Source organism: Hemibagrus wyckioides, linkage group LG02, assembly GCF_019097595.1.
Source record: "Hemibagrus wyckioides isolate EC202008001 linkage group LG02, SWU_Hwy_1.0, whole genome shotgun sequence".
Classification (NCBI taxonomy): domain Eukaryota; kingdom Metazoa; phylum Chordata; class Actinopteri; order Siluriformes; family Bagridae; genus Hemibagrus; species Hemibagrus wyckioides.
In genome coordinates this window covers 5,097,629-5,120,493 of record NC_080711.1, presented here as the reverse complement: position 1 = coordinate 5,120,493, position 22,865 = coordinate 5,097,629, and the positions used below count along the sequence as shown (strand labels likewise).

At 39.6% G+C, this 22,865-nt stretch overlaps 1 protein-coding gene and 1 long non-coding RNA gene across 3 annotated transcripts; one reads left to right on the top strand and one right to left on the bottom strand.

Annotated features, from left to right (window-relative positions):
• Nucleotides 1–597: 597 nt before the first annotated feature.
• On the bottom strand, nucleotides 598–8,757 carry wnt9b (wingless-type MMTV integration site family, member 9B). Its single transcript, XM_058372886.1, has 4 exons — nucleotides 8,618–8,757; nucleotides 7,337–7,590; nucleotides 4,512–4,777; nucleotides 598–2,566 (listed from the first exon to the last, which is right to left on the bottom strand). Exons 1-4 carry the CDS (start codon nucleotides 8,698–8,700, stop codon nucleotides 2,096–2,098), a joined length of 1,074 nt encoding a protein of 357 aa, XP_058228869.1. The 5' UTR covers nucleotides 8,701–8,757; the 3' UTR covers nucleotides 598–2,095.
• Nucleotides 8,758–8,767: 10 nt separating this feature from the next.
• On the top strand, nucleotides 8,768–15,890 carry LOC131342219 (uncharacterized). Of its 2 annotated transcripts, XR_009203002.1 has the most exons (10): nucleotides 8,768–8,923; nucleotides 9,641–9,744; nucleotides 11,980–12,058; nucleotides 12,239–12,320; nucleotides 12,446–12,585; nucleotides 12,687–12,758; nucleotides 12,839–13,133; nucleotides 13,262–13,368; nucleotides 13,466–13,606; nucleotides 13,687–15,890. It is a non-coding gene; the product is annotated as an uncharacterized LOC131342219 (long non-coding RNA). The 2 variants fall into 2 exon arrangements; XR_009203000.1 differs by having other exon boundaries at nucleotides 12,687–13,133.
• Nucleotides 15,891–22,865: the final 6,975 nt, after the last annotated feature.

Below are 22,865 nucleotides of genomic sequence, written 5' to 3'. Positions count from 1 at the left end.
TTGGTCATAGAATGTTTTTTTAAAGACTATATACTAGTTGAAAGGTGTTGCATATTAGGATAATAATAATAACAATAATAAAAAAGCTCTTGTTTTAAATATCTACTCAGATCTGAATATAAGTTTTTCTTTTTAAATATTCAATTTCCCCAAAAAGCATGTGAGGTAGAAAAAAAAGGCCCCCAGGAGAAAATGTGCCTTATGCAATGTAAAATATTATACTGATAAAACCGTAAACCTACAGCTACTCAACTCATGATTATATAAACACTGTATGCATTTCACTTTTCAGCACACAGACACACACACACACACACACACACATGGATAAGAGAGCGATTTGATTTGTCTTTTCTCTGCTTCCGCAATGGTTTGGAGAAATTTGCATCTGTTCCCTCAATGGGTGTATCAGTCTAACGCCATTTAAACATAATCTCATTGAAAGATATGCTCAGAATGCTCATACTGCATCTCTCAGGTCACATATTTACAGAAAATATGGTTAAGATTAAACAAGTGGCTGATTTTTCTTATCTTCTTGGGATTGGTTTGGTTTGGCATGAGTGTGGATAATACATGAAGAAAATAAAACGTCGACTGGACTATACATGCTTTATGCTTTAATAAAGAGAAATTCATTAAAGCATGTTTGCAAATGATTCAAGATTGAAACCATATATAAATATCCTGTCCTTCAGTCAGTTCACTAAACGTGACACTAGAAACTTGGAACTTCCTCGGCTTGATTGATGTAGCCAATTTTACTGAAGCTCTCTTCCTGTCAACTCACACCCACACCCACACACATACCCATAACACACACACACACACATATTGCACAAGTAGGCACATATTCCCTCACAGATTCCAGCTTTCCGTTTGATAATATTTAACCGCACGTAACTGCATGAGTTTCTACGTTCTACCGTAAGTTCATGCTAAGAAGTAAAACTCTGTGAACGTCCAGTCTCATGCAGCACCACTTCAGCTCTACTGTGGGTTTACATTACAGCCATTAAGGCTGCGTGTCTTAAGACTTGCCCGTGTGTGACCTTCAGACCAACTGAAACGCAGCGCTTTGAGAGATTAAGAGCTGTTATTTCCACTGATTGGTAATAGAGAAAATAATAAGGGGGGGTGGAATGAGCCTTTTCAAAGACTTCGCAGACATGAAAGAGCCTCAGATGACGCAGACGTAGGGTTTATGAAGGGAACATGATGGGGGTGATCTTTGTTCTGGGAATGAGGTCCTGATTTGTCCTTGATGGCAAAGTGCAGTATAAAGACACTACAATAAGCGAGCAGATGTTTCACAAATCTTACGCAGCTGTTGGAAATCTTGACCACACACTAGTGTTTCGGGATGCTTATTATAGGATTTCTGAACACTTAAGAACAAGAATAATGTAATATTGGGTTGTGCCAAATGACGATATGTGATACAATATGATATGTTGCATAATTCTGTCAGCTTTCCAGCTTCTGGTGTTCCTGGTGATTTTACCTTGCACTTGTGTTGTGCATTTGTGTCATCGAAATCTATTTTAATTAACTTTCAGATACAATTTCTTTTTACCCAACACAACACAACATAATAATCACATGACAAATTTAAGTGCTTCATAATATCAGCATAATATTTGACCCTTTCGAATTTTCGGTGTATGTTTTACGCAGGCAGTAAGGCAGACAGGCAGACATACAGATAGACAGACAAGTAAATGACTGAATGGATCAATCGTCTCATAAAGTTTGGCATATCTTCCAGATCCGCTCCAGTTGAGTCGTCTAAATTGATTCATGGCATCTCCCCATGATGGATCTCTCAGAAACCTAAATTTAAATTTCAGTGCATTTAAAAAGAAGAGCAGGAGGAGATCAGTCTTGTTAAGACCTCCATCAGTGGCTCTTTTCTTGCTTGAAGCAACCTCCGGGGGTGAAAATGGTGGAATTCCCACAATGTTCCTTTTTCTTCCATGACAGCAGGAGCACAACTCCTATTTCGGACAGCTATGCCTCGGGGGGTCTTGTCCATCTTTGCCCTCACATGTCTGAGAGGAATATTGAGCCTCTGGTGCCTCTCTTTCTGTTTCTCTCAATGCTTCTTACACGTGTATACCTCCTCTTCGCGGACACAGGTCTGGCACTCGACGTGGCAGCACCACCGTACCTGGCAGTTGCAGGACAGTGTGACGAGGCGTAGCGCTGTGTTATAGCCACGTCCACAGCAAAGGCTGCTGCAGCTCGTGTCCTTGGCACACGTGCGACCGGCAGTTCCGGGCGAGTACCGAGACGGGCGGCAGAAGCTAGGCGAGTCTTCTAGGAACACCAGCTCGGAGGGGTGAGGCCGAGGAGCCATGTCACCTCGCCGTGCCGGCCCGGCCAGCTCGGTGTCACCGGTAGCTGCGTTGGTGACGCTGAGGACACGCATGGCCGTGTCATAGCGATACTTTAGCAGCTGGCCTGTCACGTAAAACGGCGAGAGCTGCTTCCAGCAAGTGCGAACTGCACATGAGCCGGAGACGCCATGACACTTGCAGGTTGTCACCAGCCCATTCTTTACAGCCTGTAAAAAATACAGAACATAAATTAGCATTTGAGTGATACGAGGAAATACAGAAAAAAAACCTGACAGACAGATGAGACTGATTCATTAGTAAAGATCCTATCTTGGCTTCTTATGTGACAGAGTTATTTTCCTGCAGGCCATATCTAGGTTTGTGTAGGTGTTTTATGAGTCTGTGTGTGTATTCTGGGATGTTGTGGGACTGCTAAGCCCTGAGCTATTGGTCATGAAGCATTTCACCTCCTCTTTCCCATTCTCTCAATCTGGATGGGCTGACAAGACACTGTAGAACTTCACAGTGTCTTTTTTTATACCCAATTAAAATTAGTAAAAAAAAAAAAAAAAAAAAGTTTTCTTTCCATCCTTTCTGTCCTTCTCATCTAAAAGAAAAGCATGGGCTACAAGAGCTACCTCTTCTCACATCGGATGGACTGATAAATCACCAATATATGGTCAAGAGTTTCCCAAAGAATGAGACAAAAGGGCAGGGAGAGGTCAAATCTCCACTGGGTCAGAGGGTGAGACCCAGGGGCAATATGTGAAGAGAGAGGGGGCTACACATGATTCCACCTAGCACAGGTATGAAGTCCCCTGAGGCCCATGTTTTCTCCTCTGTCCCATCTCTCACTCACTCTCTTAGAGATACAGCGAGATGGATAGATAGAAAGAGCAACAGAGGGGAGGGGAGAAGAGGGAGGATGAGATGGGAGGGTAGGACAACAAGCTTTTAGGCAACCAGTTTGTTTTTGGGTCTGAGTGTTAACTCAGGGAAATCTGAGATTGATAAAGGTTATCTTCTCTCATGGTGTCACTCTTTCTCTCTTGAGGCCCTGAGGCTGCTTATCTCCTGTAAGAATTTATGGACATCTCCAGTGTGGCCACGTAAAAGACATATGGCATGCAGGAAAAAATTGGTCATATATTATACAGGCTTCTTCACAGTATAATCATCTAGATGGCAACCCTCTAATTTTCAGAGGGCCCTCACAGCAAGCCTAGGCCAGAGGAAGCAACACCTGGCTCCAGAGGGCCAAACAGTAACTGCCTATCTATCTGCCTCACCTCAGGCGAAAACTGTGAGCTGTCAAGGAGGGTCGCATCCCACCAATCAAGAAAGAGACTTATCTATGAGAGGGAAAGCTGGAGAGAAATTCGCCTTATAGAAATTCTTAGCCCTGGGCTGTGAGTGTGAGGACTTCAGTAGTGACAGTGACAACCATTACCACAAACCCTAACTCTGTATATAGATTCTAATGCAGTTAACTGGATTAGTTAATTAGAAATCACCAACTTCTCTTTATCCAGAATTAGACAAGAATTTTGACACTTTTGAGACAAGAACAGTGTAATAAGTAATGAATAAAACAATCAGTGTGCTGTTTATCAATAAACATGATGCTTTTAATCCTTTATAGTTACATTTAATGCTGTGGAACTTCAACAGATTCCTGATATCGCTTATGTTATAGTAGCGATGAACTTCAGTTCCCTCATCAGCTTCTCCTGAAAACTTACAGAACTTTACAAAGTGCAGAAGAATCCTTCCATAAATGTTTAATAAATAGTTCTTCATCATTTCAACTATTATTAGCCCGGGATTATGCTGATGATGAAGTCCCTGTGAATGAGTTATATAATATAGAAACTTTGACACATTTGAATTAAAGCTGGAACTAATGTCAGAATCACCTTATGACCATCAGATCAATTCAAAGTGATATAATTGAATTTAAAATACATTTTTGTAATTAATTGTAAGGATGACAATTTAGCCACAACAGAGCACTATCACAATGTCAGAAAGAGCTACTGTACATCTAAATCACTTTGTTACTTAAAGTACCAACAAATATATATAAAATAAACAATAAAACCATCTCTAGAGTTACGTCTCCCTAATTACATATCTGCCTCAGGGACATCCAAAAGCAGTTGTGTCACTCACCCTGATGCCGGCGTTTATATTATGTGCGTCGACCTGAGCCCGCAGGTCCTTGCTAACCCGTTTCTGGCCCAAGAACTTCTTGAGGAACCTGGTGCTGTACTTCAGGTTGTCTCCACACACTCCCCACTGCCATGCTTCACGCTGTTGCAGACCTGGAGTATCGTCACATGTGCAGCGCTCCATACGGCCCGAACTGCATGCTTTGGCCAGAGTGTGTGACAGAGCTGCTGAGGACACTGCCAGGAGAAAGGCTGTTTCTTTGAAAGCTGTTGAGAGAGTTATTTTCATCAGTTGACTTCAATTTGTCTGGTCAACTGAACACAGTAACTACATATTGGTCAGATGTTATGAAATATGGTTTTACTTGGATGGATTTTAATGGATCTATCTATCTATCTATCTATCTATCTATCTATCTATCTATCTATCTATCTATCTATCTATCTATCTATCTATCTATCTATCTATCTATCTATCTATCTATCTATCTAGTCAAATAGAAGTATGGACTTTTCATCTATTTTGACTTTTTAACTGAGTTATTTGGTGAGCCCAGAGCCGACCTTATGGCTGTATTTTGATCCAATTAATTGCTATTTTGACTACGATATTTTTTCTTTCCTCAGATGAAAGTCCGCCACCCTTTTCCTTACGGAACCGGGTGCTCTCACTGTAGTTAAAAATAGCAAAACAGGCCTCGCAAAAGGCCCCGCCACATTTCCCCTAGAGCCCGTAATTACCATGCGGACCTGCAGATGGATCTCACATTCCCATCCCGGTGACCAGCGTTTTACACACACGTCCTCCTTAAAATAGCCAGCTTTTTAAAATGTTAACGCTTTAAAGATATTCCCCCTAGAAACATCAGGATTTTGAAGCCGACCAGAGTTCAAGCAGCTGTTAAGCATGTTAGAGGTCTGCATCACAAGCTGGACTTTGTACATATTATTGTTAACAGTTTTATGTAATATGTACACAGCACCACAACAACACTATATACAATATTTATATAGAAAATAATTAATAGTTTACAAAATAAAGAGGCTTTATATATGTGTGTGTGTGTGCCCTACATTCAGATTGTAGAAATGAAGGGTGGACTTGGCTATCATTTATAAAAATCAGTGATGGAAAAATGTTCTGTAATTGTTAATAACACATTTAATAAACACACCAGTATGTTGGTCACATTATTGTGTTATAAGATACCTTATTATGGTCTAGGGAGATTTTCTACATTGTTGCTTTGGCCCACACTTCACTCTTTGAAGCTCTGCTATGGTAAAAGTCCAACCACACAAAGAAAGTACCCATTGTTGAATTCACACCAGTGTTTATACGAGACACAAACGAACGCTTGATGCGAGCAGTGTGTAGGTGTGAATTCAGCCCTATAATGGGATCACAGCTTTACAGATTTCACACCACTGCTGTTTACCAAAGCCATCACTGAACACTGAAGGCTTTACTCGGGGGTTGATGTTACATGATGTTACATGCGCCAAAGCTAACAAGTCCACAACAGATCAACTCAGCATGCTTTGTAGAACTCAGCATGCCTTTTATACTTCACACATATCAAACACGGCAGCTTGCTAATCCAAAATCAACAGACTGAAAAGTATATGAGTCATATCTGACAATAAAATCATCTTCCAGGAACAAAGACTCATTTCTTTGGAGATGTATGTGGTCTTCATTTCCCATACAGATCTTTAAATCCTGCACACAGTGATAATGAAAGATTTTTGTGATAATGTAATGAGCTGGATTAAGTGTTGAAGTAGAAAATAAACGGACATGCTTTGTAACAGTATAGTAACAACATTCTTGTTGAACGTACAGGGAAATGACAACTCGGGTGGGATTACATCGATTTAGGTCATTCCTAAAGTTATTTTTTTTTTAATTACTGCAAAAATAAATCTTCACCTAATCTGCACTCTCCAGGAACAACAGTACCAAACTTGACCATTTCCTTGTCATTGTTGCTGTATAAACAAGGAAACGTCTCTCGTTCCAAATGGTTTTGGAAAAGATTGTAACTGGATTTGGAAAAGAAATGTATTTTTGACCTGGAAACATTTTCATACAGGATAAAGACTATCCTTGATTTATAATAAAAAGACTATCCTTGATTTATAATAAAATCAATCCTTTTATTAGGATTGACTATATTATAATTTATAGAGAGTTGAGGTGCTTTACAGAATTGTAAACTTTTCGGATGGTATCAGCTGACACTCCAGGTTTCGCTCTCTGTGAACTTCGTAAAAGAACAAGTGGTACCTTTATGTGCACCTGATGTACTTTGAAGCTTTACTTTAAAAGCTAATTAAAGGCACAGCTTGTGCACCTTCCAGGTAATAAATGCAAATACATACAAATCGATGCTACAAATACTACAAACGATGCACCCATGGTGAAACAGTACTATCTTTCCTTGCCTTTTAACTTTTGATTCATAACTTCTGTACACTGAATGCGTATCTTTTAACTGGAAATCAAGTATGGTATATAATTGTACCGTTTTCAGAGTAAATACTTACAATCTGTCTTTTAAAGAGCTACATCCATCTGGAGATATGAATATAATGTACCTTTAACATGATTTAAGGTATATGATTGACCTGAAATTACTTTTTAGGGTCAAACTAAACTAAAGAAAGACATATTCCATCCGGTTAATGATACAGGTTATAAACTGGTCATGAACTCAGGCTCAGGGGTGATGGGCACTGAGTTAACGCATGCAGTACAGAGCGCCTCCTGATTCCTTCATTTTAGTTTCATTTCCAGTATGATCCACCTCTTTAAAGCCCTACCTCGCTTCAGGAGGCTTCCCCTGCCGTCCATGCTGCAGTTCCAGCGCTCATTGCGGAACTGGTAGCGGCACTCCATCAGGCTGAGGCGCACCGACTCGCGCAGCGTCTCCGCCAGGCCCGGCTCGCGGCGGCACGCGCGCTTCTGGCGCCGCGTCAGTGTCATCTGCTCGCACTGCTTCACGTGCGCTTTTCCACCTGCGGAGTCGCCGCTGTAGGGGCTCGACAAAAAAGCCAAGGGCTCCTGGCCCGTGAGCCTAGAAAATCAGTTACAATCTACTTAAAACTTTAATGCAAAGCCATTATTATCATTATTAATCTATGACTCCAGATATTTTGTAAAGGTCATACTTCAGCTTTAACAACTTTAACGTCTGTAGTACAACAGAACACTTTTTACAGTCACTGAAGCCCAATAGGCTTCAGTCTGTCAGCTATTTGCATGCTTTACCAACAAGTTTATCACCGCGCGTGCTTTGAATGCAACTTCCATTTGAATACGTGCATTTGAATAGACACTAAGCCTATAGTTACGTGTTTACTGTGTCATACTATGCATTCAGAAAATGTAAAGACTCTCTATGTAGCTGCGGTGTCTCATCTGACAAATATATTCCAGTATCGTCTAAGTGTAACATTCTAATGTTCATAACTTAAAAAGTAACGACATCATTTCATAACGACATATGTTTCTTCAGTTTCACCAAGTTGTGGTTTAAGGGCTCCTTACATAAGTATGACAACAGCCTATTTAGCATAAATTATTTCCCCAAAAATTGCAGTTTTATACGTTTTAAAGTACTGCGAAGGTCATCACGAGGTGCAAAGTAACTCAGGGTGGAGTAATAATAATAATAATAATAATAATAATAATAATAATAATAATAATAATCATCATCATCATCATATTCATAATTTTGAAAAACTTTATAAAACACTTTGATTTTTCTACAGGGTTTTCTAGAGGATTTATAACGAAACATAAGCAAAGCCTCGCGTAATTGCGCACAACAGAACCATCGTTACTCATCGCGACCAGCTTCTAAACATTGCCAAAAAAGATCCATATATATATATATAGATTACTGTACTGAACAAATCTGTCATACAAACATCACATTATTCTTTTATTTTATTTTATTATTATTATTTTTTCTTTTAGAACCAATCACAAACACGAGTTCTCCTTTGAAAACTCCCCAAACTTCCCAAGCAGCAAAATAAATAAAGGGGTATCCTGGGTTTCACTGGACAGAGAATAAACATAAAGAACAAGCTTCTGACCCGAAGTAAGCTGCTGCTGCGTGGGAGAGCAGGATGATGCAGAGCGCGGTGAGTCGCAGCAGGCAGGCGGTCCCGGCGCGCATGGCTTCGCCTCAGCGCTGCTCCTCATCGCGCTTCGTGGCCGCGGAGAAAAGGAAAAATCCCCGCTGCACCGGACCCGCGACCTCTTAAAGGGGCAGATGCGCATTAGCCCCCCTGGGGGAAAACGGTGGGAGGGATGGATGCGGTTTAGTTCGCAGGGTTGCCAGATTTGGTGCGTGCCAAACTGGTAGCCACACACACGCCCATAAATGAACGCACCAAACTGTAAGTTTCCTTTCATATTTGGACCACATGCACTTTTATAGATAAAAGAGACGTATTTTGTGCAAAACACAATACATCCACCCTTTATAGTACAACCCCAGCGAAAAGGAAAAGTATAACGTGTTACCTTTAACTCATGCACTCTCAGAAAGAAAGAGTACTAAATTATACCTTCACTTGCCATCGTGGCGGAGTCCTTATCTTTTGTACGTTTAGTTTCACCTGAAAATGTAGATATAATGTAATCATTTTAAGGTATAGAACGTATAGAACTTGGGCATTTTATTAGTTTTTAGACTAAAGCTTTAAACACTTTAAACACGACATGCATCTTTCATTATTTTGCTATTAGGCTATGCTTCTTCCCTTCACTGAAATTGACCTAAAATCATGGGTATATTTTTTCTGTCGTTTATAAATGTCCATCCACCTGTTGACGTGGCTATAGTGTACCTTTAAAAGTGATGTAGGCTATATAATTGTCCTGCAATGAGTTAAGCTTTAAATGCACAATTTAAGTCATAGATACATAATAAAGGTATAACCTTGAGGGTGGCACCGTGGCGAGCAGGTTCAATTATATACCTTTAATTATTTTAAAGGTGTGATATTTCCCCAATTGCCAATGTGCTAATGAAACTGCTTAATTAGAAGATTGGTCTGGTATTATACACAATATACAGTAAACCTACTGAAGATACCTAGGTTTTTTCCTAGAAAAGTGCTGTGAGGGATTTGTTTCCAATCTGGCAACGCTGGACAAGTAAAGCCTCTTACTGATTGGATCCCTGCTATTTCCAGAAACCGCTGTCCATCCAGAGGTGAGTTTACCTGATGAGATGTATGAGATTTGTGTATTCGCAAACACTAATATCAGAGAGCTACACCTGTTTTGTTTTTTAAGAATCATTTAATCAATAATCATAATGAGTCAATTATTGTAATTAGATGTTGCAGCTCATTTAGTGCTGGTCTTCACGGTCTGGTCTAGTCAGTGACCCCTGATGGTCTACAATGTTCTTGCTGTAATTGCTAACACACATTTATTAGCTGGAAATTCATGGAGAAAAGGTTTTCTAAAAGGACATTCTGGGCATCCTTGGGGTCTGGGGAAAAAAGTGGAAGTGGATTGAAATCTTGTTAGGAAGAATTTAAAATTTCAAGCTATGTTATTTCATAACATTGCAGACATTCTTTACCGTGTTCAGACTTGGAAAATTCTAGAAGCATGTACATACTTTATAGTTTAACGATATGTTCATACGGCATCTAACAGAGAACCCTTCAGTCCTAAAGGGTTACAACAATGAAAAGTTTTAGATCTCTCTGCTCAAACATTTGATTCATCACATAAAGCTTGATGAGTTTATCAGGAGAAAATAAACTGAGGCATGCTTTTATAGGAAAACAATCAATGACAGGTTTATTTCATGTGGCCCAATACAGACCACAAATACTGCTACCATCCATATGTTGACTTGTGTAGTCACAGAGATGGCTCGCATAACAGAACAGTCATCTGTCGGTGGCTTGAAGTGACGCATTTCTACCAGAAACATCTCATATATATTCTCCATCAATTACGTACTAAAGGTTTAATTTGAGCAGCATGTTTAGAAACCGTGGCTCCATTCTCATTTCCTGAGTATCATTAAGACACAGCAGATTTGATGCTGTTACTTAAGCCCTGTCATCACCTCACACGATTGGTGGACTAATCATAACTGGGATCTGGCCTTATCTCAGTTCTCTGTCCCTCTGAGTCTGACCAGCTGGACTGCGCATTTCCAGGATGATGTCATATTCTTTGTTCATGGCTCCCACCAGCGTATCTGGAGGTGTGTCAGGTGCCCTTCCTGCTAGTGCAAAAAAAATACAGAGGGTGACGTACTCGCTCCTGGAGTATAGCTGAGGCTTTAAGACATAGCCAATGATGGAACTGTTAGATGCTTGATTCTGATTGCTCAAAAGATGCTGATTCCCTTTCTGTAACAGCAGCTCTGACAATAGTATTCACTGCAAGTTTTTTATTAACACGCCAGCTCTAATACATTATCATTTCTATAACAGCTAGATGTATAAAACGTATATTCTCGGTGATAATAATGGTGAAGTGCTTCGTAACTGTCAGTACATTTTTGTTAAATCCAGGCAGAGGTCTTAGTAGTGTCTTGACATGCTAATATCATTTTTTTTTTTTTGAGGGAACAACCAAGATTTAACTTTCCACAACAAAAAATATTGTTAGCATTAGCATGTTGCGGTGGTATAAATGGAATAAAGTACTTTGGGATGTGCTGTTACAGGAAAACGCAGTGAAGTACCGAGAGTGTCATGATCTGTTATACTATGCTTATTTATATATAATCTAAAGGAAAGTTGTTATGAAGACGATAAGCAACAGTGATTCTTGATGCTAAAATGCTAAAATGCTCCTTTTTGATTTTGCTGAACGCAAATATTACTCATAATCATCTTAAAATATTATATATAGAAGTTCATCTTTAATATAAGTTAACTTGTATTGTCATTTTTTTTATGTTAATTGCGGTATACTTAAAAATAAGTATGCAAAAAATGTTGCACTATATTTTTAAGTGAAATCAGCACATTATTATTTTTTTCTACAGTTCAGGCATCTTATGCAAAATTTGGAAGCACTCTTAATCTTAATCCTTCATGATGTACTGGCTCTAGAGGTGTTTTAAACAGTGCTCACTGACTCATGTGGAGAAGATATGACATGATATGATAACATTAAATGATATATAACATTAATACACGACTGCGGTTGTAACGGAATACAAAAGATGGCTTGAAACATTTCCTCTAACGAAGAACAGTCGAGCACATCACACCGACTCTCTGTAGACGGTTAATGAGAGTAATTTACTAACTGAAGAGAAACTCATTAATATTGCGGTCATAGTGACGTCTAGTGGTGAAAGCCGGTATTCTTTATCTTTTCTGTTTCTGCTCCGTTTTGTTTCTTGTTTGAGAGCTGTGAAGATGAGCTAGAATGTCCACATATATTGCTAACTACCACTTTTCCACAGTTTTACAGAACATTTCTGAACATATTAAACAACAACTTCGGAGAAGTACGACTTCCTGATCCACATGCATTCTTTGCAGGTAGGACAAACGCACACACATAAAAAGTGATCGTTTAAGGCACAGAGTTAAGAAAAACCTCAAAATGTGTACGGGCATAGTTTTTAAAGAATTAATACAAGAAACAGTACAATACGGTAAAATGAATAACATTTATATGAGCATAGAGTCATGTAGCCCTAACTGTGGTTTTATCTCCAGATACGCCCAGCTTCGTGCCTCGAACTGATGATGGTGACCTGGACGATTCTATGGCTGCAGCTTTTCCTGGCCCTCTTATGAGGTGAAACCCTCTTTCTGCTCTCATTTAACACTCACAAGTTGTAAGCAGGAATATTTTAAATCATATCGAAAGGAGTGTCAAATGTGTGCTGGGTAGTAATCCCACTGTTTCAACATGTGCTGCAGCACTACGATGCAGAAAGAGGACCTGATTCAGTTCATTCAGTGAAAAAGCACACGAGTGTCTCCAACATGCTGAAATACCTGACAACAAGGAGGCTTACTTATTTTGGAAGATGATGGACTTGTTCTGCCATCACAATGGAGTCAGTGTGATAGTTATTGTGCATGTGGTATTTGATTTTGTAAAGCAAATATTTTTTCATGAAAGACCGATATGTGGAACATAATGATATTTCTTTTGCAGAAAGTGATAATGGCTCAGGTCGCTACAACCCTCTTCAAGAGCTACGGCTTACTGAGGAAGAAGGCATCAAAAGTCATTATCACATCAGGATCAGCATCTGTCTGTACATGACTGTGCAAACATTCTGACTAACATAAAAATTTCTGCTGCAGCTGAGTGAATACAAGACCCTGAGGGACTGGTGTCTTCCTCTGGCACAGCGCTTGTGCTCCTCTGCCCCAGATGATGGGCACAGAGAAGCCGTTATTAAGATGGGAGATCTGTATTGATAAACACCACAGTAACCGCACATTTCTGAAAATGCTGTAATCATGTCTTTAACTGTTTTCTCATATGCATGTTTGATCTTTCGTCTTGCAGCCAGCAGGGAACTGACGTACACTGCTACGTCATGGCAAAAATGGACCTGGGGACAAGGAGCCAGTTTGACCTAATCGGATGCAACAGGTATTTGTTTGTGTGTGTATATATATATATATATATGTGTGTGTGTGTGTGAGAGAGAGAGAGAGAGAGAGGGAGGTGTTTTGTGTTTTTCCTGACTTGCTACTGATACATTTTTCTATATGCACCAGTCTGCCATTTGGTCTGACGGTCCTGACAGCAGTCATTGAGAGAACGGAGGTTTACGAAAGAAGGTTTACTGTCACTGACCTCAGGCCTGGCACAGCCAAACTTCCAGGTTGGAATTCCTCTTCTTTTGTGTGTCATGGTTACTGACCGGTCAAATTTTATACATATACATAAATATTAAGAATGATTGACTGTGTCTGTCTTAGATGGTCAAGTTGTGTCATGCCAGCCGTTTAGTCCAGGCTGAATTTCCTGATGAAGCCCTTCAATACTGTGAGGCCATCACCAGGGCAGTCATCACCTTCCCCAACAGCTTTAGAAGGAGCTTCAATGAACGGCTCATTTCGGTAAATAAGATTATTAATGGTGCAAATGCAAAATAATGTAAAGTCATGACTAATGTAAACTTTTCTCATCTGTCTTGTAGCTGTCTATCAAAGCACAAGGATGTGGAGAAGAACCTGAGTGGATGTGAGAGGTTATGCAGCCGCACAGAGTCACAGTCGCTGATAAAAACGCTAATGCTGTCCCAGAGCAGCACTCGACATCTACCAGCTCTGAGATTCAGGGCTCAGAAAGTGCAGAGAGTGACGGAAGTGACGAGAGTCACAGAATATATTCCATTAACGACGAGATGCACACTTTGTTGATGAAGATTGTATCCGAAACGCCTCAGTGTAGTCATTTTACTGAGCTCCTGGAGTGGTTTGAAATGCCAGAATGCATCGTCTTGGTCCTGGAGAGACCCAGCCCCTGTGTAGACCTCCATGAATTTGCTGGAAGTCAGGGAGGCTGTCTGACTGAAGATCAGGCATGAGACATCATGCTGCAGGTGATTCGAGCGGTTCGGCACTGCTGTGACCGTAGAGTGCTACACCGTGACGTCAAAGCCCAGAATCTGGAAGAAACCTTGAGAGGAACCAGGCTCAGAAGGGAACCCATCCTGATTTGGGTGACACTAAACAGAAAATAATGTAACTGTAGCTGATTAATGTCCTTTCTACAACAGCAATCAATGACCCATGAGAAACTATTAGGTCAGTGTAGTTTCTAAGGTCATTATAGACACTAATTCTTTGCTGTCACGGGCTGACAGATGAAATGGCATCTGTCACAATCTGTGATGGTGTGAAAGTCCCCAAGTGGCTCTGTCCATGGCTGTCTCCTGGTCTACACAGATCCATCCACAGCATCAGTGGGCACCATCAAGCGGCGAGACTCTGACCAGGGGTAGGGCAGTGGTCACAATGGAAACTGGCAAACACTGGAAGCTCAGGAGTGGAGTGTATAGCTCGACAGAGAAGGTAGAGAGAGAAAGAGAAAGATATTAAGTTTCTGATCATGTGATGCTTAAAGACAATGTAGAATTATGTGTAAAGTGCAGGCAGGGACTCCGGCAAGACTAGCTATGACAGCATAACTAAAAGGGAGAGCCAGAAGGTCACAGACATGAAGGCTTCCTGGGACATAAAGCATCCAACCACTTCACAGTCAGCAAACCTGAGCGACTTGCGAGGATCCAACACATCCCAGTACACCAAACACTCTATACCCATGAACCTTCCAGATCTGCTCCTTTACCTAAGAAAACTACACATTAAAAAAATATTATGACATTATAATGTATATAACATTAAATGACTAAAAAAATGTGTCTTCAGCCTAGACTTAAACATTGAGACTGTGTCTGAATCCCGAAAAATAATAGTAAGGCTGTTCTATAACTCTGGGGCTTTGAAAGAGAGAGCTCTGCCCCCTGCTGTAGCCTTTGCTACTTGAGGTACTACCAAGTAACCAGCACCCTTTGATCGGAGTAGGCGTGGCGGATCATAAAAGACTAAAAGATCGCTCAAATACTGCGGCGCGAGACCATTTAGTGCTTTATAGGTTAGTAACAGTATTTTATAATCAATGCGAAATTTGACTGGGAGCCAATGTAGTGTGGCTAAAATAGGAGTGATGTGCTCATATAATCGATAAGGTCATTCGTTGACAACGATTTTCATCATCGATTATTATCGATTTAATCGATTCGTTGTTTCAGCCCTATTATCATGGATTCTCATAAAAATCCCATATTGCAACTGCAACAGCAAGTCAACAAGTGTCAGGCAAAGTGCTGAACAAAACTAAATTTTCAATAAAAGTGGTTGAATAAAATAAAAACAAATAGTTTCGAAATGTCCATACAGGGATATCATTAATGCATTGTGCAAAGGTCTCTCTCTCTCTCACACACACACACACTTCACTCACCCCATTTCGTTGTCAATGCAAAAAGACAGGGATTCTCATTGCCCCCTTGACAGTGAGGGAACTGCAGAAACCACAGAGACTCCTGGATCCCTGGTATAAAAAAGTCTTTGCATTGCATGCATGTTAATGCAGCACAGAAATAATTTTGCGTATAAATTGTGCTATTCCAAGATAGGTATTGTTGGTCCTGGAAGGCCACTGTCCTACAGAGTTTAGCTCCAAACTTAATCAAGCACACCTAAACACACTATTCAAGGTCTTCAGGAGTACTATAGACACTTATGTTTTGTTTTGTTTTGTTTTTTCTTCTTCGTCTTAGGTTTGAAACTAAAATCTACAGGACAGCGGCTCCCCAGGATTGACTTTGCCTACCCCTGTGACTTTATACTATAAATCAGGGGTGTCCAATCTTATCTGCAAAGGGCCGGTGTGGCTGCAGGTTTTCATTCCAACCAAGCAGAAGCTACACCTGATTCCAACTGGCTAATCAGTAGATCTTGGCTTTCAGCAGACTCGGGTGTGGCTTCTGCTCATTTGGAATGAAAACCCGCACCCACACCGGCCCTTTGCAGATAAGATTGGACACCCCTGCTATAAATGAAGTACCTCAGGTATCCCCTTATAGATAAAAATGACAACTTAATGATTTTTTTATTTGAATTGTGTTTTATTAAGAGACATTATGCTCGTTGTCCAGAACATTATTATTCTTTCAATCAGTAATATAAATAAATAAACACAATATAACTGAAATCACCACTTTGCCTTCTTTCAAAGCATGTCTGCCTAATTCAAAATAAATAAAATAATCAAATAATCAAAAGTGAAAAATGCTGAAAAACTAGCAGTAGAACCTTGTTGTGATGGACCCACGGCTGCACTCTCTGAGACAGGGCCGGTGAACAGAGGGTTTCTCATTTTAATATTTTGAGCAAGATCATGAAATCTGTAATGTACTGTAACTTACATGTTATTTCAAAGTTTAGAGTAAGCTAAGATTTTTAATTGCTAGCTTCATAACATTGGACTTTAAACTGCCCTCAAAGGTGCTAAAGACATTCTACACCTGTACCATTGAGAGCATCCTGACGGGAAGTATCACTGCCTGGTTTGGGAACAGCACCAAACAGGACAGGCAAGCTCTCCAGAGGGTGGTGCGTACCATTCAGCCGAGCGTACCATTCGCACCGAGCTTCCTGACCTGGACACCATATACAGCAAGCGGTGCTGGACCAAAGCCAGGAAGATTATGAAGGACCTCAGCCATCCCAACAATGGACTCTTCTCTCTGCTGAGGTCAGGGAAACGTTTCCATTCCTTGAAGGCGAACACAGAGAGAATGAAGAGGAGCTTCTTCCCGCAGGCCATTCAGGCCCTCAACCAGTACACCTAGGATCTGGACTCTCTGGACTTACCCCCACACAACATGACATGACATTCTACCTCAGCTGATTGTTGCACATGCAAAAATTGCACTACTTTGTACTCTGCACTACTCTGTACACACAATAACACTCTCACTGTACATCTTCTCTGTACATCTTTGTGTGCACACTGCACTGACACTTTACTCCCTGTTAAACTGGACATTATATTTTGCCTTATATACACATCTACAATATATTTATATATTTATCTTACATATGCACACTGTACATACTGTATTCTTTTGCAACACCATTTCAATGTTGACCATTTTATCTACATATATTCATATACTGTATCTTCTGTACATTATAGAGTCTACACATATATTTATTTATATTGTTTTATTTTTCACATATACTATACATATACTATATTGTACTATATATATATATATATATATATATATATATATATATATATTTGTTTTTGTTTTTATATTTTTATATTTGTTATATATACATACATAGACATATATTTGCATATGCATATCTGACACTTGATTTTCAAGTTGTTGTTTTTTTTTTTTTTTTTTTTTCCCTATACTTCTTAACTCTATCCCCTATCTTTCATGTCCACACATTTTCTTTTTTTACTCTTTCCTCTTTTATGTAAGACAGTCGTAAAAAGCATTTCACTACATGTCGTACTGTGTATGATTTCGTATGTGACAAATAAAATTTGAATTTGAGTTTCTCTCATCACAAAACACGCTCTCTTAGAGAAAAAAAAAACTTGGGAGAAGTTGTTTTCCTTCATTTTGTTTTTATTTCCTTTCCTCTCTCTCCCTCTTTTTTGGTAGCCTGATTTTTGTTTGGACATTGTGCATATCGCGGTGTCGGTCTCGACTTGCCCGCTCGGCACTCGCTTAGTTCTGACTGCCGAATCCGCCAATTATCATTTGGCATTGTTCTTGAATGACCAATTAAATTATTCAAATTTGCGTGCACCCTGTTCCTAAATGAGGTGCCCATACAAACGGGTGGCCGCCTTCGCTTTTGAGGTCAGGTGTGAGAAAGATGACCGCTGCCCCGACAACTGTGATTTTAGTTCCTTCACCTTTCTCTTTCTTAGCTCGCTTTTCGGAGGGAATTCAGTGTCTAGTTTTTATGAACAGTCCGAAAGTGCCGCTCCACATTTCCCTTCTTCGGGATAGAGATGGTCGATTGGCAGATCAGACAAACGCACTTCGAATATGACATTGTGGAAAAAAACGTCCTCCTCCCATTCTGGATGGAAGTGATAGGTTTTTGGTTTTTTACTTGGTCCAGCACTCCCACTCATTTTTATAACCTTTCTTTAGCAGAAATAAATTGGAAGGCTAACTAGATAATTAGCTCGCTGGAGTTTAGTAGCGCGCACGATTTACCGCGCATAAGTAGTGACCCGTATGTTAGAAAAAATGAGATCAGACTGGCTGCCCTGTACGTCAGTTAAGTTGCAAATGCCATAGTGAGGATGGATGATTGGCTAATATAAATTTTTTTAATGCCATGTGATCTACCCACACTACCTTCGCGATCGACGTATTGGGCACCCCTGCTCTAAACACATAAGACTGAGCGCATGATACTGGCGCCCTCTGGTGGCCAAAGGCGGCCTAACCGATGAGCCTCAGGCTGAGCTTTTATAGCACAACGTTATTGCGCCTCTAAAATGAGTGACAATCTTTCCGTCTGGTAACAGTTGAAGGTTAATGCTCAGCATGTCTTTTTTTTATGTCCTCTACTGTTACAGCTGAGTGCAAAATTTTACACCCCGGGCAGAAAGATTCAGAATTTCAATTTATAAAACAAGCCGTACATATTTACCTCATCACATACACCGACCAGGCACAACATTATGAGCACCTGCCCAATATTGTGTTAAGGCTTTCATGTTATTTATACTTTTCTAATCGGTAGTATCAAAGCTAAATGTAGAATATACATCTGAAATTAAACAGGGAATTAAATAACAAAAACATAGCTTCTTCATGTTCCTTCAGTTCCTCTCCCTTGACTAAATGATGGTTTCTGTTACTTTGTAAGCAGATACTGCCCATATCAATAATAAAAGTTGATTTTTTTTGTGTGTGTGTGTGTGACATGGCCTGTAACAACAACACGATCAACAAAGATGAACACCCAATCTACAGAGATTGTTTCGGGTGGATCGAGAGATAGATGCTGTGTTTTACTTGAATGCTGTAACTTCAGTACTCTGATATGTCCATGTCAGACTCGCACCATTAACCAGCTATGAGATGAGAGACTGTTCAGATTGCAGAAATCAGACGAAAATAACAGAGGGGACTAATTCTGACTAAATAGATGATGTACCCTGACCGACCTGAGGGGTAGGATGAATTAAAATTGAATCAAAGCGTATAAATGAGCGGAGATTACATTTTTTTTCTTTAAAGGAAATATTTCCCTACAAAATGAAATCCTTGTAAATGTTACTACAATAAATGTTGCTTTATTACACTCAAGAAGACGGGTTGTTTTTGAGTATATAGTGTCTGAGTTTGAGTAAATATTCTAGAAAAATGTTCAAATCCGTCTATTTGAAAAGAGACCATAATTCAATTTTTTTTTATTTTATTTGTACATTTTAACAATGAACATTGTCTCAAAGCAGTTTTACAGAACATAAGAAACAAAAAACAAAAAGTCCTAGATGTTAGACAAAATCATCCCTAGTGAGCAGATCTCCAGATGCCTCGGGATGGGTAGAAAAAGGAACAGGTGGAAGGGAATTAGCGTAGCCGCCGTTCATGATATTAGCAGCACTAGATGATAATGTGCATTTGATCAGATGTACTGGGGTACAAGGTTATGGGAGGAATTATGTGTATGCCCGGCTAAAGAGATATGTCTTTAATCTACTTTTAAACTGGGAGACTGTGTCTGAGCCCCGAACACTGTCAGGAAGACTATTCCAAAGTTTAGGAGCTAAATACAAAAACGCTCTACCCCCTTTTGTACACTTTGATATTCTGGGAACTACCAGAAGTCCGGACTTTTGTGATCTTAATAATTTACGTTTCATAAGAAGAGGCTTAATGACTGCCAATTTGAGAGGTTTAGGGATGTGACCTAAATATAGTGAGGGATTAATAATGTTGAGAAGAGACTCTCCAGCTGTAACACTTCTTTTAGTAATCTAGTTGGAATTGGATCTAACAAACACGTTGCTGATTTAGCCGTGCTGACAAGTTTATACAGCTCTTCCTGTCCTATACCTGTAAAGCATTGTAGCTCTAGATGTGGAGCTTTAGGCTGGACTGGATCACAGGATGCTGTCAGAGGTTGAACATCAGAATCAGAATCAGAAAAAGTTTTATTGCCAGGTACAGCAAAGAGAACTTTACAGTACTAGGAATTTGTCTTGGTGTCAGGTATGAAATGTCTGTACAAATGTACACAGTTTTAGAAAAGAGCTAGAATAAGTTAAATAAATACTGTATAAAGTGACTTGCATGAGAAGTAGTGCAATAGAATGTAAAAAGTGAAAGTGACTGTCCAAGCTTATATACAGATGTGAGGTATGTACACAATCTAGAATGAGATAAGTATTGTGTACAAAAGTGTGAGTCTGAATGAACAGTAGTGCAATTTATAATCCATTATTTTGTTCCTGATACTATCAATTTTTTCAGTGAAGAAAGTCCTCACTACTAAACTGTGATGGAACACTCTCTCTGGATATCTGATGATTTGTTAGTCTAGCCACTGTACTAAATAAGAATCTGGGATTGTTCTGGTTTATTGTTATCAGTTTGCTCAGATGCTTGGCCCTAGCAGCTTTTAGAGACTGTCTATAGCTGGACATACTGTCTTTATACGCAATTCTAAAAACTTCTAATTTAGATTTTCTCCACTTTCTCTTGAGGTTACAGGTTGCTCTCTTGAGGGTGTGAGTATGACTATTGTACCATGGTGCAGGTGTTTAATCTCTGACCTTTTTTAATCGGATGGGGGCAACAGTGTCTAGAGTGCTGGTAAAAAATAGTCCCTATGCTTTTAGTCACTTCATCTAGATCATCTGCATTTAGGGGTCTAGTAAGAAGTTGAGAAAGTTCCAGCAGATTACTTCTGCTGTCTTTGTTAATCTGTCTTTTGATAATCTGTCTTTGGTGGTGGGATTAATATCTCTACCAAATCGATAACGCGGGGAGACACGGCTAATATGTTCTACAGGTAGAGTGTACACTAAGAGGTGATGGTCAGTGATATCATCACTTTGAGGTAGAATATCTATATCAGTGACATCTGTTCCATGTGATTTCATTAAATCTAGCGTATGATTAAAACGATGAGTTGGTCTAGTAATGTTTTGTGTAACTCCAAAGGAATTTAGTAAATCCAAAAATGAGTCTTAAAGTGTCATTAGCATCGTCAACATGAATGTTAAAGTCTCCTACAATCAACACTTTGTCGAAATTAATCAATAGGTCTGAGAGTAGATGTGCAAACTCTTTAAGAAAATCAACACAGGGCCCCGGGGGTCTATATACGGTGGCCAGAGCAAGATATAGCAGGGAATTATTATGTATGTCAGGGATTGCAACATTAAGGATAAGCACATCAAATGAGTTAAACCTGGGTCCTGTTTTCTGAGTAACAGTAAGAAAATTGTTATAGATAGTTGCAACACCACCTCCATCACCAGTCTGACGGGGCTCATGCTTATAGAAATATCCTGATGGAGTAGACTCATTCAGACCAATGTAGTCATTTGGTCTAAGCCAGGTTTCGGTAAGGCAGAGCGCATCAAGACTATAATCTGAGATCATTTCATTAACAATAAGAGCTTTAGGTGCAAGGGATCTAATGTTGAGAAGCCCAAACTTTAGAAATAGTTTTTGGATGCTTATTTGGCCTTTTTCTGGTTTTCTGGTTATTAGATAATTTCGAGAGCTTTTAACAAATTTATTCTTTGATCTTACTATTCAGGGAACAGACACAGTTTCTATAGGACGAGCTTTGTGTGCACTTGTATCAGTATGGTGAGTTGGTGAGTTTTTCTGAATGTTTCTGATGAATGTTGGGGTTGAAATGTAACTCTAGAAACAATCTGAGACTTTTTCCTCCTAGAAAAGAAAGACTTGTTTTCTACTGACTGTGGAATTGGCACTTTATTTAGATTAAAACTAAAATCTATTAAAGAAACAATCTGAGTTCATAGTCAAAATGCTGAAAATTAAATCAATCTCATACAGAGCCTCCTGTCCCCTACGGCAATACGGTGTTTAACTCCATCTCTGTGTGATATACTGGAACCTAATATTTAACAGTGGATTTGTACATGACGCCATCTTCAAACACAAATACTGATCTTTTTGTACTGAAGTGAAATGATGTTAAATGAATGTGAAGTAAACAGTAGTGGCAGAAACACTGCTTAGGTTCATGATACTGCGTTAAGTTCTCCGATTTACAGAATTATATTCCTTACTAAATCCATTTGAGATGCTATGAATTTGACTATGAATTTGGCAAGAGCACAACACATTACAGAGGCATTACAGAGGGTGATCAAACTGGCCCGGAAAATCCCAGGGACAGATCTCCCCTCACTGCATGACATCTAGAATAAAAGGATCTGCAAATGGACTTGCAACATCATGAAGGACACCACCCATCCCATCCACAATTTCCTCATCTTAATGAAGTCTAGCAAGCGGTACCGGAGCACTGCGGCCAGAACATCCAGACTCCACAACAGTTTATATTGCCTCTTTACCTGCTGAACCATCATGCACTCATAAGGGATAATCATGGACAATTTAAACACTAGACTGTACACTGACACTTTATCACCACAAAGAAAGAATTTTATATTGTATTAATACATATGACAATAAAGCTCTTAAATTGAATTGATTAGCTTCGACACCTGTAACATTACAATAAATGATATGGAGAAAGAGATTAAGAT